General features: G+C 41.6%; 1 protein-coding gene across 3 annotated transcripts in view; it reads right to left on the reverse strand.

The window, feature by feature from the left end:
* Positions 1-10,959: 10,959 nt before the first annotated feature.
* The window catches only part of LOC309535066 (calcium-activated chloride channel regulator 1-like), a 32,782-nt gene continuing 25,463 nt past the window's right edge, over positions 10,960-18,278 (reverse strand). For all 3 annotated transcript variants that reach the window (XM_082227804.1, XM_082227803.1, XM_082227802.1), the window contains 5 exons: positions 17,756-17,980; positions 16,321-16,591; positions 15,258-15,425; positions 14,192-14,437; positions 10,960-11,706 (listed from right to left, as the gene is read on the reverse strand). In XM_082227804.1, coding sequence (XP_082083930.1) covers positions 11,144-11,706; positions 14,192-14,437; positions 15,258-15,425; positions 16,321-16,591; positions 17,756-17,980 — 1,473 coding nt within the window. In that variant the 3' untranslated portion in view covers positions 10,960-11,143. The remainder of the gene's footprint in view (positions 11,707-14,191; positions 14,438-15,257; positions 15,426-16,320; positions 16,592-17,755; positions 17,981-18,278) is intronic.

Raw genomic sequence — 18,278 nt, forward strand, 5'->3', positions numbered from 1 at the left:
GCTCCCTCAGCCAATAAAGCGAGATGAGCGCCGCAACCCCAGAGTCGGTCACGACTGGACGTAATGGTCAGGGGTCCCTTTACCTTTACCTTACCCACCAGAGAGGAGGCAGGGATGTCTTTACCCGATGCACATTACATGATCTGCTTCCCTGTGCTGCCAACCCCTCACCTCTCAAAACTTAAATAACTCTGTCATCTCTGCATGTGCAGCTGTTTCCTGTAGTGTTGACACCTCAGCTGAACTGTAGCTTACATTTACAAATCATATGCAAGCCGGTTTGAAGGAAACAACAGTATTTCTCAAGAAGCTACAGAACACATGTGGTTTGAAGCTCACACCAAGTGTGCTTGGCTTCAAACACCAGTGGTGGGTGTGCATGGGAGCCCTAAATAGAAATATAGAGGGAGGGAGGCTATAGCATGTAACAGGGTGCTTCTGAGATCTACTATGCTGTTGCATTAATAGATCTTTCTGTAGATATCAAATCTGCAGAGGTCTGTTGGAGAGATTTAAAAGGGGTTCCTAGGCTGGAGGTATCCCTCCCAGAACCCCCCCCCCCAAAAAAAGGATACAGGCTCCAAGTGAAAAGACAGGTCTTACTGAAATACAAATGTTCATAGGTACACCCTCAAAAATAAGGAGGAGGCTGTAAAGAACCACACCCCAAGCTATGTTTTTTAATACTCTTCCAGATTACATGCATGATTTCTCTTCACCAATCAAAGGATCACAGCAATCTTAACACCATTTGATAACATATAACCACTTTTTGGTGCCTTTCCTTATTAAGACTAATTTTCCTATTCATTAAAGGTCTCCCAATATTCTCTTTCACCTGTCGACAAAACAATTCAAGATCAATCACAACCGCCATGCCTAGTCAAGTCTCTTTTCAAGCGTACAATGGTCACCATAGATTCCAACAGTTTATTCTTCCTCAGTGTCCTGGAACAGTCATTTGCTACATACAAGACTAGTTCCATACGGTAAAATGTAGGAAGGCAGTTTAGCTAGGCTATAGGCTCAAAAGAAGATGGAATCATCAACATGATACAGTTTAATGAAACTGTTATGTTCTCCACCAGGTCAATAAATTGGCTTGCTTGCATGGCTGCCGTTCAGGCAGGTGCTGTAATCAACTAAAGATTTCTCACCTCGTGAAGCAAGCCCACACACCACGAAAAAACAAAAATTCTTCAATAACTCACTGTCACCCTCATCTCATATTCATATGCAGACAGGTATGTCCGCAAAATATCTTAATTTTATCTAGCATCTAGCTTATTCACACAGGGTTGAATGCTGCAGTCGGCAGTGGTGTCCAGGCAAAAATCTGGTAAATGTCTGGGAAAATCTGGACATATGACAGCCGGCAAAACTAAAAAATATATATCAACAGCTGTTTTATCCAGATTTTCACTGTTTGAAATATGGCAACGCTAATATAGGTATGTGATTACGGTACCTATACAATGCAAATATTTACCTACCTTGAGGGTCTCAGAGTCTAAGAGTGCCTAGGACCTATGAAGAGTTTAATCTGACCCCGACTAGGCAGTAGGCAGGCTGGTATTGGAAGAGGTGGTGCTTTAGATATCCTGAACGCAAGACATTTGGGACTTTAAGGGTAAGCAACAACACTTTTAATTGTACCCAGAAACACATCGGCAACCAGTACAGGCATTGCATCCCAGCAACACCTTTTGCATTCTTCCCTCAAGGAAGGACCAGACTAAATGTTAAAATGGTCCTGTCTCCTCCAGGCAGTGCATTTCAGCGTCTAAGGCAACTCACACCTTTTCACTATTTGCTTAAAACAAATAGTTAAACTGTGTTTGTTTGTTTTAAAATAAATAAACTTTAATAAAATAGAATTAGTAAGAATTTTTATTTCATTAAAGTTGATTTCAAACAAATAGCTTAAATGAGTAAGAACTTGGATATAATCAAATTATTAGATTACATGCATGTTAGAAGTCACAGTGAATATTTGTTCAGACAATGAGGGATTATATAATTAAAGCAGATTGAAGTCTAAATTTTTCTAGCGTAGCACTTTGCACATGAGCAAATAAGCTATAACTTCCACAACCCAAAATTATACGAGTTTGCATTTTCTGTTTCATTTATTTCGTCTGTCTCCCACTTTCATGTCCATTTGTCTCTCAATATATACCCCTTAGCCATCTGGATATTATTATTTACCTTTTAGTATCTTGTCATTTAAGATGGCACTAAACACACCAGAAATTTTCTCTGGAGAGACAGTGATTTCCTTATGAAATCTTCCTTCAAAGGCTTATTCTCCGTGGCTCTGCACCACCCTGCGCCATGCCAAATTTAGGCATTTTTGCTACTTTATTATTACCGCTGCCAGAAATCCACTCAGAATGTTTTCAAAACCTCCTAGCAGATAAGTAAGCTTAGGTATGCGATGAATGCTAACACTAGGGACAGGACAAACGCTTCGCTAAGATGCTTGATCTGTTAAAGAGCTGCTATGCACATAAGGGAATACTGCTATTTACACTGGGGTCTTAAAGGTACATACTTGTTGAGAGGTTCTGAAAGCTCAAGAGACACTGTTGCTGACACTAGCTTCTAAGTGTCCTTAACTCTCTACCCCAGCCTAACACTCCCACAAACCAGTCCCGTCACTGGGGACAATCTGCCTCAAAGCCCCAAAGCTCATCCGGTTGTACTTCTGGCTGCTTGGACAGTTTGGCCAACTTTCAAAGACCTACTTGTGCAACCTTCTTCTGGCAAGTCCATCACACCCTGGGCTGCCTCTTAGGCTAACTCAGCCACCAGATTTTGGTCTTCACTAGGCAGGTATAAACTAAATATTGGGTTTTAATGTTCAGACCTCAGCTATTTTAGTCAACTTTTCTCTTGGGTCATTTCCCCTCAAGCCTCCCTTATCAGCTTTCTTCTTTCCAGCTCTTCAAGGGACAAGTTTCATTCATCTCCCTACACAGGGCTCCTTCGGAAGGAAGGGCAGGGTAGAAATTCAATAAATAAAATAATAATGCTGACTGTTATCTCCCAGCTGACTGGGACTGCTAGACAATCGAGAGTTTGCTGTCGCCCAGACGAATCAACATGAATGTTTCTGATGCCGAATGTTTCTAATAAATTCTCAAAGCGATCGTCTCTCTCCCCCCTCAGAACCTAGCAGTACTAGGTTCACAACACCACAACAGACTTGCAACATCATAGCAGAACAAGGCCTCAAACTTTGACATTTGCAGAGGTTACAGAGTGTGTGTGGTTTTTTCCCATTCCAAACATAAAGTCATGCATTTTTCCACATGTAATCTGAAAAAGCAGACCTTTTGGAATGACATAGAGGAAACTGCTTTTCAAGCTTGTATAAGAAAGATTAGAGTTTGTTTCCTTCTTTAGAAACCTAAAATTACATCACTATTTTGGAGGGACGGTGTCTAAGTCCACAGGTTCCACCTTCTCCTACATTCATGCCTCCTGGACCTACAGCAGTGGCAGCCCTCCGTTAGGTGAGGTGAAGCCTGTCTACTTCAGGCAGTGGATGCGACCCCTGACCCCCTCCATGGCCCCGCCATTGCGTGGCTGACAGCTCTGCTGCGGTTTGACCCACACCACCAACACAGCCACACGGCTATCACCACTGCCCGTTGCCACTGTCCTCTTGCCACTGCTGCTGCATCGTGGCAGCAGACTGAGCGCAGTCCTGGGTACAGCTGTGGTGATGGGGATGGCAGCAGCACAGGTGATATAGCAGGGGCATAGAGGGAGCATGGTGGGGACCCAGATCTGTAGGAGGTGGGCGTTGTTGTGGGGACAGGGGCGGTCCATTTTGTACACAGCAGCAAAACATCTCAGGCCAGCCCAGACCTACAGTTCTGCCTATACAAACTTTCAAAAGGTTGGTTCATCAGGACTCAGAAAAGGTTTGAGACATCAGCTGCATGCCCATGGCACAATATGAATCAACATCTTCAGCATCTTGAGACATGTCCTCTTTTCGTTTTGCAATCAGTAAGAAGGCAAAATGGAAACACCTACGTAATCTTAAAAAAATCCAAGGAGAGCAAAAAGAATGTAGAATTGGGGGAGAAAAGAATGCAGCAGTTTTGAAATTTGAGGCTTCGGTGCTTATGACGGCAGGGGAAATGGGTGGGGTAATTTTAGATAGGGAACAGGAAGCTGGTTTTTGGCAACGCCTAGAAACAGTTTCTCGGAAAGTGATTTTTTTAAAAAAAACAATGTAACCAGCTACTTGACAAAGGGTACCCAAAGAGTAAGCTTGAGTAAGGCTTTGTATCAGGAGCTGATCTTTTAAGAAAACAAATCGGTTGAACTGTCGCTTAGTATTTAATCATGAGACTAACATCTTACTGAGCAGCATAAAGAAATACTAGCATTTAAAACGGCACATATCCTGTTGTCAGGATAAGCCAATGAACTAGAAACAGGAAGGGCATGCTGGTGAGAAGTGCGTTTAGAGAACATTCACAGACACATTCCAATGCCTTACCAAGTTCTACCTAAAAGACACCACCCCTGTGCTGCAGCTACACCTGTGAAGAATAGGGGAAATATGCAGGAATCCCCACAAAGCAAAACCATTTTGTACCAGCATGCCACTTATCTGCACAAAGAAACAAAAGAAACTGAGCACCCAACTGCAGAAGCATTCAGCTGTGCTGACTCAAGAGTGTTTCAGGCTGCAATTCAGGAAAATTGCTTAACAACAATAACCAAAATGTCAGTGTTATGCAACAGAGAAGCAAGGGTGCAAATGGCCAGACTGTAGCAAAAACAACAACACCAGAGAGAGAGAGAGAGAGAGAGAGAGAGAGAGAGAGAGAGAGAGAGAAAGGGCATGTGCAAGAAAGCAAATCTCACAGATTTGCAAAAGATGTGCATTGCAACATGCCAGGGGAGATTTCTGTTCAGCCTGGGGCAAATATGCAGGAATTTAAACAAAGCAAAACATTTTGTATCTGTATGCCATGTAACTGCACAAGGAAACACGGTGCACACATCTGCAGAACGCACAAGAAGAAGAATACAGTTGTGGCAATGCAACATTGTTTCCAGCTACTATTCAGGAAAAATGGAAAGGATGAAGCCTAGTTGACCATCCCGATACAGCCAAAGAGCATACCAAAAGCATTTAAAATTGACACACAAGCAGCAGGTGAATTGCCTTCCCACTAATAAACATCTAGCCCGCTGTGTTGCACAGATATCACCTGAAGCAGAGAATTTGATAGGCCGTTGAGGACATTTGTTAGCCAACCATATTACTGATTATTTTATTTATTTTATTTTATTGCATAAATTCATGGTTTGGAGAGCCTGGTTGTACTTAAAAGGACTTTTATACAATCACCACCACCACCCTTTCATTAAACCCAATAGAAGGCAACACTTTTTGCGCTCTTATATTTACTAACGTAACTCTTCTGCGCAGGGCATCACTCCCTATTCTAATAATCTAACACTCTAAAGCAATAGAAGATATGTTATTCCAACACAGCATGAGCCTTACTAAACAACTTGAACAGGACAGCTAACAGGTAAGATTCTTACTATGCCCAGAGTTGTGTGATACTGCGGTCTGATGAAGCGTCGTCCCCCATTTGAGAGTGTGTGTCATAGACTAACATTAGGCTTTCTGAGGATTTTCCTTGTAATTCCTTGCCGTGGGTCTCATTTTATCTGTACACAGCAGCATGTTACACGTGATGCCTTTCTGCTATCAACATGCCACACTCATTTCTTGAACATTGCATTATCACTTACCTCCAGATACATAGCCTGTTGCTGTATAAATTAACCTACACTATTTCAGCCATTGCTCCACCTCTTCCTATGTCGACTTTCCTCATTTAAGTTGTGTTTCGGTCATGCGTTACAGCTTTTTCTATTGCTGTTATTTTTTTCATCAATGCATTGAGTTATTTAGAGGCCCCTTGGTAGGGCATAATTGTGGGGTTTCTTCTTTTAAAGTTTCCCCCATTGCACAGGGCCAAACATCTGCTCTGCGTAGTAGGAAAAACCTCTGATAAACACACAAAGAGAGATACCAACATTCAGAGTTTTCAATGATGTGAAACCTGTATTAGGATGAAATGTTTTGAAATCCTTAAAATGAATTTTTTAAAAAATCCTAATGACAGTGGGATTGATAAAGTAGATTCCTCACGGGTTGCAAAAATATTTCCAGATGTTATTGGAAGGCACCAGTTATCTACCAGACTACCTTTGAACTGGGCTATCTGAAGATGCCAAGGCAGTGATTCATGCACCACACAGACTAACCCACTAACAGTGAAGAACAGTTAGGGTATAATTGAATAGATGAGGGAACTGTTGTTGTTGTTTAGTCGTTTAGTCATGTCTGACTCTTTGTGACCCCATAGACCAGAGCACGCCAGGCACTCTTGTCAAATCCAATCAATGGTTGCTGTAAAACATAATATAGTGGTACCTTGGCTCTCAGACTTAATCCGTTCCGGAAGTCTGTTCCAAAACCAAGGCGTGCTTTCCCATAGAAAGTAATGCAAAATGGATTAATCTGTTCCAGACTTTTTTAAAAAAAATCCCTAAAACAGCAATCTAACATGGATTTTACTATCTAACAGGACCATTGATCTATAAAATGAAAGCAATAATCAATGTACTGTACTATAAAATAAATAAGACAGTCTTGTAGATGATAAAAATTAAAATTTATTTCCCCCCCTTCACTGTACTGATGATAGTCACTGTTTGGATAGGGGGCTTTTATCCATTTCCGCAGCCACACAATCAATCAATCAATCAGTAGCTGAACTGGGTTCCACACAGCCACAAAAACAAATTAACCAAAAAAACCTCAAAAACAAAATTGCCAAATAAATAGCAAAAACAAAAGCGCCAAACTTAATCCGTTCTGGAAGTCTGTTTGACTTCCAAACGTTCGAAAACCAAGGCACAGCTTCTGATTGGTGCAGGCACCCAGGAAACAATAGCCAACAACCATATTGGATGCTTGGCTTCTGAAAAATGTTCGAAAACTGGAACACTTACTTCCAGGTTTTCAGGGTTTGAGTACCAAAGCGTTTGAGAACCAAGGTACCACTGTAATCAGGAAATACATAGACATCCCCATAGGCTTGAATAAAGCCACCATAGCTTGCCCAAATAGGACGACATAACTCACCGATTATCAGCCTCCGGGATGCTTAGTGTTCTAGATGGCCAGCCAGGAAGTTGTTATAAATATCAGTCTTTTTCCATAAACTGTTTTGAGGTTTTATTACAATCAAGCTGGGCATAAGCTTTGTTAAATGAAAATAAAATAAAAGTTTGGACAAAGGCAGCAGTAAGCTCATCCCATTCAACATCACACCTTTTGGAGGAAGATAGCTGTGGTTGGGTAAGTGCAAGCATTGTGGGATGAAATGGAATATCCTTTCCAGTCTGGGTTCAGGCCTGGCCATGGGACAGAGTTAGCCTTGGTCTCAGTCTTTGCACAGAGCAGGACAGGGGAAGTGGGACCTTGCTACTGCTTCTTCAGCTCTCTTCAGCTCTTCATACTATTGACCATGGTATCCTTCTGGACTTGCTCTGTAGAATGGGAACTGGGGCACTTAGGTTTTATTACAACCAGTCCACAAATGAGAAATAAACAGTGTTTTCTGTCTCCCACTTGGGTTTATTTTTAATTGAACAATCTAATTACATGCTTCATGTAAGCTTTCTAAGCTTGTAACAGTTAAAACCTAGAGGGATATACATTTGAACAGTGTAAGTGTTGCAGTATCCCGGAAATGTATGGAAGTCATTACAGAAAAATTGAATGAAACAAATATATATATTTATGGAAAGTCCTTTGGTTTGCAAGCATGGTTTGAAGGTGTATAATGGATATCAGAAGGTGGTCTAAACAAATTTGAATGTCCAGGTGGTTTTCATGGCTATTTTACATTGAACAAATAAATTAACAATATTAAATTGACGGTCAGTCAGGCAGTATGAACAATTAGGAACTATGCTCAATTATCATTAGGATTGGTCATAGGTAAATGGAATGAGAAGGTGATGTATTGATTGAAGTTAAGAAAACAGGAAGTACTTTTGTTGTGTGTTTTTTATAAGATATTTATTAAGATTTTCAAAAAAAAATTACAGAATAAAAAGAAAAAAGAAAAATACAAAAGAAAAATAGTTAAAAAACAGTTCAATCTTTCTATCACATATTTTTCATTTGCTTATTTCCCGGACCTCCTCACGCCTTCCTTTTCTGTATTCCAGTTCCAATTGTTAATTCAGCAAATCCCTCCCCTCTTCATTCATCTTAATCTTCAATTTTTAAATATTATAACATTAATTTTTTTACCTATTAATAACTATTTTCTCATATTCCCTTATAGCATTACAGCAAAAGACCACTTAGTTTCTATCCAACATCATTCTAACATTCATTAATTTTACAGTGTTTCTGTAAATAATCTTTGAACTGTTTCCAATCTTCTTCCACTGGAAAACAGGAAGTACTTTTGATATGCTTGGATGACTGATTCATTTGGGGTTCTACAGTTTTAAAAACAGTATGCAAAACTTCATCTGCCTTTGCAGTTAAGGTGAATTCAGTTAGGTGATGTAAAATGTCAAGGGATGGGAAACACCTTTGGAGTTTTCCATGAAATACTGTGACTCAGACACATTTGTTTTTAGTAAATGTCAGTACCTTGTTTGGCTCATAGTGTGGGAGGAAAGAATGGTACAAATGGAGGGTCTGAGCAGGACGATACTGCCCTTCTTTCCTCAGAAGAGGTCCTGTCACATCGTTCACAAGATAATAATGTTATGAGCAAAACTAATTATAATATAATATAATATAATATAATATAATATAATATAATATAATATAATATAATATAATATAATATAATATAATATAATATAATATAATATAATATAATATAATATATAGTGATGACACAAGGCAAGCATCCCTGGGGAGAGAATTAGGAAGGAAAGTGTTTGTAATGTGCTCCAAACCCACCCCCACCCTCCTATTATACTAATGTGCAGTTATCTATACTTATTTTTCAGTACCTTGTTGATTAATTGCTATACTGTATTCAAACAGGTGCATAGCAACATTGCTTTCATTATCCGTGGATAATATATCAGTCATACTAGTGGCCTAAGGTTGCCTATCAGTGCACCCCCTCGCATTCCTTTCTTGGTGCCAGGTTGCTTATCAGTTATTGCATTCCATCCTAGGACTCTTTCGTTCTTAAAAACAACCTGTTTCTTCTCTGTTAGAAGAGGTTAGGAAGAGTTCATACACATCGGCCAAGCAGTGATGCGAATATCAAATATGGAGTTTCAACAAAGCAAAATAGAGTTCCAACGGAGACAGATATAAGGGAATAGGAAATCCCCTTTCACGTTTATTTAGCAAAATGTAAAGAGCACTTGCGGGACGCGGGTGGCGGGACGCGGGTGGCGCTGTGGGCTAAAGCCTCAGCGCCTAGGGCTTGCCGATCGAAAGGTCGGCGGTTCGAATCCCCGCGGCGGGGTGCGCTCCCGCTGCTCGGTCCCAGCGCCTGCCCACCTAGCAGTTCGAAAGCACCCCCGGGTGCAAGTAGATAAATAGGTACCGCTTACCAGCGGGAAGGTAAACGGCGTTCCGTGTGCGGCTCTGGCTCGCCAGATGCAGCTTTGTCACGCTGGCCACGTGACCCGGAAGTGTCTCCGGACAGCGCTGGCCCCCGGCCAATAGATGTGAGATGGGCGCACAAACCCCAGAGTCTGTCAAGACTGGCCCGTTCGGGCAGGGGTACCTTTACCTTTACCTTAAAGAGCACTTGATTGTAAAAAATAAATAAAAAATCTCTGTTTACAAAAATATGGAAGCAAATATTAAAATGAATTGTAAAAAGATTAAAAAGCAACAACCAAGTATTTAAAAGTATTCCGATGACACTAAACAACCTGCAGACTCCTGGGAAATATTTTAATAAGAAAAACCCAGGCATTGCAACTTTTAAATGATTGAAGAATCAATCAGCCCACGTTTTTTATGGCTTTCCTGCAGCAACTCTATCACGAGACGCTCTGTTTTAATAACATTCCGTATCTGTCTCCTCTTCACAGCGTTTTATGAGCCCGTTTACATCCCTTCAACAAATTTTACATATCATTGGGAGAAAAAAGTCACACCAGCACCATCTAGCTCTGAACTTATGAAATAGCATTTAAGAATAACCCACTAGCATTCAATAGCTAGTCAATCGTTTCTTTGAGTATCTCCTCAAGTGTGATCTGTTTTCTCCTCACCCAAATATCAGTCACTCCAAGGACTTGAAGAAATCCTGTTGCTCATAAATTACAGCGATGGACACCATATAAGATTGCATATTTATTGCTGTCGTTTGAAGGGATTTAATGGCCGATCTATGGTGCATTCCTATTTCAAATGCCGCATCTGAAGTTTTAGCAATATGCGATGGGAGTGCCCTGTTGTCAAATTTGGCAGAGAGTTTTTCAAGAAATCTTTGCTACTGTACTCCAAATTATTACAGTGGACTCGGCTTTCGCTCCGTTACAGCCAGGAACTATACAGAATACAAGCAACAAGACGTTCATCCTTTTTTGTATTGGGAGCATTCCAATTAGAAATAGCGCATCACTAGAGATACCATACACTATTCACTTTCAAAGCCCGGTGGGTCAAAGTTTAGGGGTTGGCTGCTTTGGAAAAGATAATGGAGGAAAAACCAGGTGTTTGCAGGGAGTCAAAATGGAAAGTACATTTGAGAGTATACGACACGGTACACTCTCATAGTTTATGTACCAGGAGTCTTCCACCCGTCTCTCAAAAATCTATATACTTGATTGTATATGATCCCCATTTAATATCGGTTGCTGGCTTTAAAATATAGATGCTGAGACAAAAACAGCACATGAGGCTTATAAAGTACTGTTAATTTTTATTGTGAATATGTAAAATCATCTCCAGCACTCTCATTTTCGCCGTAGTGCCAGAGTTTGTGGGCAGACATCCAGGTTATGTTTGTTTTGGGTAGTGTTTGTTCTTGTTTGTTTCAATATCTTGTTTGTAAACATTAAAACAGTTAATAAAATATATTATCCTTTACAAAATAGTGAGGGCATTCTTATTAACAACAGTATCATCCATGCAAGTGTCATAACTTCTGTATCTCTGCTTACGTAAAACACAAACTGTTATACTCACAATAGCACAAATTATAATTGCAGAAGCACATATGATGATCACAGTTTCCATAGTGGTATTTATTGCGTTGGTATCATTAGCACAGGTGGGTTTCACATTAGAGGGAGTTGTATGTTTGTCATCCAGAGTAGGCGAAACAGAGTATTTGTCATCTGGAGTAGTGTGAGCAGTAGAAGTTGTAACTGGACTAGCAGGAGTAGGTGGCAACGCAGGAAGAAGCACAACTGCTCTTGCTATGTTAGATACTTCTCCAATGTTGCTGCTGCCATCAATGGCACGAATTGCAAAGTAGATGGAGGTGCCATTTTCTTTCGTGAAGTTGTGGGGCTTATACCGAAACATTTGTCTGACCCCAGCAATTTCCACTGCAAGTCCAGTAGTGTTCACAGAAGTGGCGTCATCAAAAGTTCCATGTCTTAATTCCAAGGGATTTTCACTCATTTTTATTTCATATCTTTCAGCTGTGAAATGAAAACACACAATAGGCATCCATTAGGACCTATGTCTTCAGGAATAACAGAGACAAAAATCTGCTTCCGTGTATTTACAAACTCCTTAGGGAACTCTCTCAACATTGGATTGAATGCATAACAGCCATTGCATCTTTGCATGTCGCAAAAAGCCCCGGAAAATGTTCTAAGGCCAAGTTCTCCATTCACACAGGCTGCTTGTTGAGGTTAACTGTAATTTCATGCCAGTGTAAGAATACTGGCCTATGTCATGGATACCCACAGCCTTTTTGGGGGGACACACTTGTATGATGACCTCTGTTGGGAGAGAGACAGGGGAAATGTGTCCCTGTTTGTTCTCCTCAATCTCTCAGCAGCTTTTGATACAATCATACATGGTCTCCTTCTGGAGGGGCTGTCCGAGTTGAGAGTGGGAAGCATGGCTTTGCGGTGGTTCCAGTTCTACTTGGATGGTTGCTTCCAGAAGGTGATGCTTTGGGGGTGGTCTTCAGCCCCATGGAGCCTTCAAGGGCTCCTCAGGGTTCAATTTTATCCCCTACGTTGTCTAACACCTACATGGAACTGCTGAGTGGGGCAATATGGAGTTTTGGAGTACGTTGTCAGCAATATGCTGGTAACACACAGCTCTACTTCTGCAGGTGTGGCAGTGAATGTTCTAGACTGCTAGATGAGAGACAACTAACTGAAGCTCAATCCTGATAAGACTGAGACATTGGTAGTGGACGGTTCCTTGGACTGGATTTATGCAAGGTGACCTGCTCTAGATGGAGTTACATTCCCTTCGAATGTTGCTTGAGGCTCAGGTGTCCTCAGTAGCACAGAGTGCCTTCCCTTAGCCCTGGCTGGTGGCACAGCTGTACCCCTATCTGAACAGGGATAGCCTAACATCTGTCATCTATGCTCTGGTAACCTCTAGGTTAGATTACTGCAATGTGTTATACATAGGTCTGCCTCTGAAGACAGTTCAGAAACTTCCCCCAGGTTGCTAACTGGGGAAAGACAGCTTGAGCATGTCACATCGATCATGATGCCAGGTGAAAACATTTCTCTCCAACCAGGCATTTGGATGATTAACATTCTACAGCCATTTAAATTGTTTGTGGGAGGAGAGGGTGTTATAGGGTTTTTTTGTTTTTGTTTTATAATGTGTTTTGTGTTCTCACTTTGTTTTTGTTTTTTTCTAATGTGAACCACCATGGGTTGTTCACATGAAGGGCAGAACAGTGGTGCCTCGGTTTGAGAACAGTCCTGTTTACGAACAATTTGGTTTACGAACTCCACAAAACCAGAAGTAATGTCCCGGTTTGAGAACTTTACCTCGGTCTAAGAACGGAATCCGAATGGTGGAAGGGCACCGGCGACAGGAGGCCTCATTTGGGAAAGCACACCTCGGTTTAAGAACGGTTTCGGTTTAAGAACAGACTTCCAGAATGGATTAAGTTTGGAAACCAAGGTACCACTGTATACATATTTAATAAACAGTGACAATTACAAAATTTAAGAAACTGTCATGGGCACTGTGGCGTTTGCCTCCTAGGATGGGTCATAAGGAAAGGGTTAAAATAGGTGTGATGTGATTGGCCAGTGAGAATGCAAGGAGGGAATAAAAGTTAGAGTGGGAGGTTTTGAAAGTCAGTTGAGGTTTGGGAGTTGAGGGTTGAGGTTTGGGAGTTGAGGAAGGAAGAGGGAGGTTTAGGTGTGGGTTGGTAGAGTTGTATTGTGAGAGACTGAGAGGAATTGTTAGGTGGAGTCAGATAGATAGTTGGAATAATCAGTTTAGAGTTGTTAGGAACTAAGAATAAGAAACTGAAAGAGAAAAATTAACTGAAACTATAAGCTTGTTCCTGCATTTAAAAATAAACTTGATTCTTTGTTTATGTTAACAACTGTCTGGACTCCGTGTGTCCCCATGAGAAGCGGGGTGGTGGCAGCGGAAAAAACAATCGCAGTGGTGGCACAGGGTCAATAGACCGTCAAACGTCCGGGGGCCCTGTGTGTGATCGCCACAGGCACCATAGGGTACCCATTCCACAGAAGAAAAACAGCCACTCAACTCCCCCATTCCTGACATGGTGTGTCAGGAATCTAGACTTTTGCTACTTTATTATGCAGAAGCTTTGGGAGGATGTTGCCATGCAGGTGGCAGTGTTGAGACAACCCTGGTTTGGGGCTATGCTGCTTTTGCAACCCAATGGCATTCTGGATCCTGCTGGATGGAGATTTGTGTTCCATGCTTATATCAAGGCAGTTCTGTCTCGGTGCCAGTTGTGGAGAAGCCAAAGTGGGGAAGGCAGTATGGGGTAGAATGTTACCTCCAGGATATTACAGGGAGAGGTGGCTGGTGTAAATTCTCCATCCACCCCATTATACTTTTTTAAAATAATAATAATAATAATAATAATAATAATAATAATAATAATCTTTTCTGTAAGCAAAGCAGCCTTGTGGGTTGATTAAAGCAGGCTTCCACACTTACCTTGTCCTGCATCATAGTCATTTCCAGGAGCCGTCCATGCAAAACAGAAATGATCATCATCCTCATCTAGTTTTACCTCAAGGTCAGTAATTTTAGAGGGTGGATAAATATCTGTGATGGTGCCTTCAAAAGGGACTCCTGATACTACAAAGGAACCACCTGAGGCAACTCTACTGACGCCTCCTAGATTGGCTTGGAGTTCATCATCTGTAGGTTCAGGTTTGGGGGGGTTCATTGTTATTTGACCTACAAAAGCAGGGGAAGAACAGCCATAACTATAAGCGTCTAAACTTTCTTGGTGCTTTACAGTTTTAACAGATTTTTATTTTCATTGTATTGCATTCCTCGTGTACCACTTGAGAAATCAGTGTAATTGAGAGGCATATAAATTATCTACATGCAACACAAAACCAGGCTGCATTGCATGTGATTGGCTAGAAATACTATGGCAAGACAACGGCAACTTGCTCTAGACTTTGTGCTGGCAACTAGTGGAAACAGAAGAGACTCTGAAATGCTCAAAGTAGAAGTATATGCAAACAATAAATCAATTAAGGGTGCACTCTTGTGCACTTGGGACCAAAAGAAGGATGGCAGAGTAATATTTTAAACCCTAGTAAGAATTAGGTTGTTTCATCAGTTCAAATAACACATTTCGTTTACCTACTAATTTGGGAAGCGCACAGTAGATTAGAATATTATAGGAGAGAAGGGTGTGAGTGCATCAGAGTTGTATACTCAATTGTCCAGATCTACATAAAGACAATGACAGGGAAGGAAAATGCTTGTGTTTCTACTGAGAGACCCAGGACTCAGCTGCATTAGTCAAAAAAACAGTGTTTTGAATGTGTTATAAACATGCACATCGGATGGCACTGTAGAGCACAAACCTTTCCTTTGAGATTTTACATAGCGTTCCCCCCCCTTTTGTTACAGTATAACGATTTAATTTATGACTTTTTTTATAGAATTTCCCCCCTGTGTGTAGATCCATCCTCAATTTCATACTTGGAGAACCACAGAGCTAACATACCAGCAGCAAAGCGATTTCATAAAACTTGCTTACCATCTTCTTCTACAAATCCTGTGAGATATAAAGCTTGACTCTGTCTACGGGACCGTCTGAGGGTCTGGTCTTTTCCTTGGACACGCACTTTGATATTGTGTCTACCGTTTCCTCTGAATGATGTGAAATACCTTGAGTAGATTCCGTCATTCTTGAGAATATCGGCGCCTGAGTACATAAATATTGAAACGTGACATCCAAAGCAACTGTCACACTTCTGGTCATTAAAAAAAAACCCAACAACCTACAAAACCTATGTTCATTTCACAGTATGTGTTGCTGTATCCATGGAAATAGATGATTCTGAAAGTGGTAGTATGGAATCCTAATGTTAATAGCTGATGTCAATAAAACACAGGCCAACAAAACTTGGGACCAACCAAACACACCAGCATGTATTGTAGCCTGCCGAGCTCAGTTTTTGGCACTCCCAGGCAGCTAGCAAAATCAGCACATTTATCAAACTCCTGGTGGATTACTGTGATAAATACGGTAGATCTAAAGGACCCCCTTTCCGCATATGAACCCAGGTCCTGAGATCATCATCTGGGACGCTTCCCTGTATGCAATCTCTGAGGGAGGTCTGGAGGCTGGCAATGACCTCCCTCATATAAATTCAATAAAGAAGAAGAAGAAGAAGAAGAAGAAGAAGAAGAAGAAGAAGAAGAAGAAAGGACTTAACTGTAGTGGCCCATGGTTATGTAATGTTCTCCTAGATACACCAACTGGGCACCAATGTTGCCATTGTTTCAGCACCAGGCATATATGTTTTCTTTTTCCCAAACATTGGTAGGTCACCATGCTCCCCAACATTTCACAGACACTATTTACATGACTTGATGGAGCTTGGGACAGAGCCCAGAATGAGGTCATTATATGCAGTTCACAAAGGCAGGTATAGCGAGCCACATAGTACAAGCCAAGTCCAATACATATATTTGTATTTGCAATAATTATACATTTACTCCATTTCAAAGGAGTCCATGAAAATTGACTTTTGAAAAACTTGCTTTTGAAAAAATGTTAAATGCACACTTCCGTAAATACTTTGAAATAAGCTTACCCGAACCATCATCATAAAGCTCCAGTTCTACTGGTGTTCCAATCTCTGGTTCGACCATCACTGTGACTTTTGCACCAATGACAGGCAAGAATCCTTGGCTGACTTCGGCATAAATAACCATCGGACTAGGAAACTTATTGGTATCGCTTTTCGTGTAGGGCTTCACAATCAAAGGAGGCACAGAGGCAGAGGCTGCTCGAGTGGTTGCCGCTATTGATATGACTTGTGCTCCTGAATGTGTGTTCTTGATTGAATAAATCCAGTCTCCTGTCTGAAAATCAAGTGTTGAAATACAGAAGACTATTGAGTATCTAAGTTGTGTTTATAAACGCATTTCCATTTCCTCTGGTTTCTGTTGTGCTTTGATAAAGGTAGGTGTCTTTTTATTAAAATGATTACAATTATGTATTGTTTGCAGGCTAACACAACCAACAATGGTGAATACTGATTGTACTTGCTTGCCTGGTTTCTTTCCTTGAGCACAAACACAGTAGCAATTTCTATTCCCTTGTCTGCTCACAGCGAAACTTTCTGCCATTCCATTCCTCACACACACACTTTTGTAAAAAAAGAGAGAGAAGTCAGCCCTACAAACTTTTTTCTCTGTTGGCTTTGGCCTAGTTAGTGAGCAGTGATGCCATAGGGAAACTGATCTCTCTCTCTCTCTCTCTCTCTCTCTCTCTCTCTCTCTTTCTTGCTGCAGGAAGGAGCCAAATTAGCAAGGCTGTGGTGAACGGGCTTGAATAACTCAGAGAAGCTATGAGATATGCTGTGCAGGGCCACCCAAGATGGACAGGTCATAGCGGAGAGTTTTGACCAAACGTGATCCACCTGGAGCAGGAACCGGCAAGCCACTCCAGTATCCCTGCCAAGAAAACTCCATGGACAAATACAACCCTGATGTTGGGAAAGATTGAAGGCACAAGGAGAAGGGGACGACAGAGGACGAGATGGTTGGACAGTGTTCTCGAAGCTACCAGCATGAGTTTGACCAAACTGTGGGAGGCAGTGGAAGACAGGAGTGCCTGGTGTGCTCTGGTCCATGGGGTCACGAAGAGTCGGACACAATTAAACGACTAAACAACAACAACTTGTGGAGAGACTGGTTTGCCATTTTTATCTCTCAGTTTGCCACCTCCCTCAAGGATCAGCCCCCCTTGAAAGTCCCATGCTCCTCTCCACCATCTCATCCTACCAAGACACATAAGATCTTGATATCACTCAAATAAGCAAAAGAGTACTTGACCACTGCAGAATGCTACATATGGGACTTCTGGAAGTAAATGGCTCTTCCCTGGTTGCATAATCTATATGCTACTTTAGCTGTATTGGCAGAACCCTTTGCTGGCACTTGTTCCAAAAAAAATGCAATGAGACAGGCATTGCCCCATTTGGTTAGACAAGCAGAGAGGTTTGAGAAGAGCTCAGTTTTTACCTCTGCGGTTCCATCAATCTTGAGGCGAGCTGTTCGGACGTTGGTATTATCAATTGCAAAGTCTTTTTCGGTGTACTCTCTTCCTTTGGGATCTGTGAGCAGAATTTCCGGTGGGGATGTGCCCCACGTCACCACGAAGAAAGTGTCATTCCCCACTGATTTATCAATGGTTACGATACCATTTAGCTGGTCTTGGGAACCGACGCTTTGCCCTCTACTTTCAAGCTGTTGGTGGGGGGAGGGGGAGAAATAAGAATACAGTATCTGAAAAGTTTTATAAATTGAATACATATGGTTTATTTCCTTTCATGAGGTGTAAAGAAATGAGTGACGGTACATTGTTTAGAAGGTGCCTTCACAGTGGTTAGTTCTGCTGGACAAGTAATACGCAATAAAGGTAAAGGTAAAGGTACCCCTGCCCGAACGGGCCAGTCTTGACAGACTCTGGGGTTTGTGCGCCCATCTCACATCTATAGGCCGGGGGCCAGCGCTGTCCGGAGACACTTCCGGGTCACGTGGCCAG

This window comes from Podarcis vaucheri (assembly GCF_965113315.1).
Source record: "Podarcis vaucheri genome assembly, chromosome: 6".
Lineage (NCBI taxonomy): Eukaryota > Metazoa > Chordata > Lepidosauria > Squamata > Lacertidae > Podarcis > Podarcis vaucheri.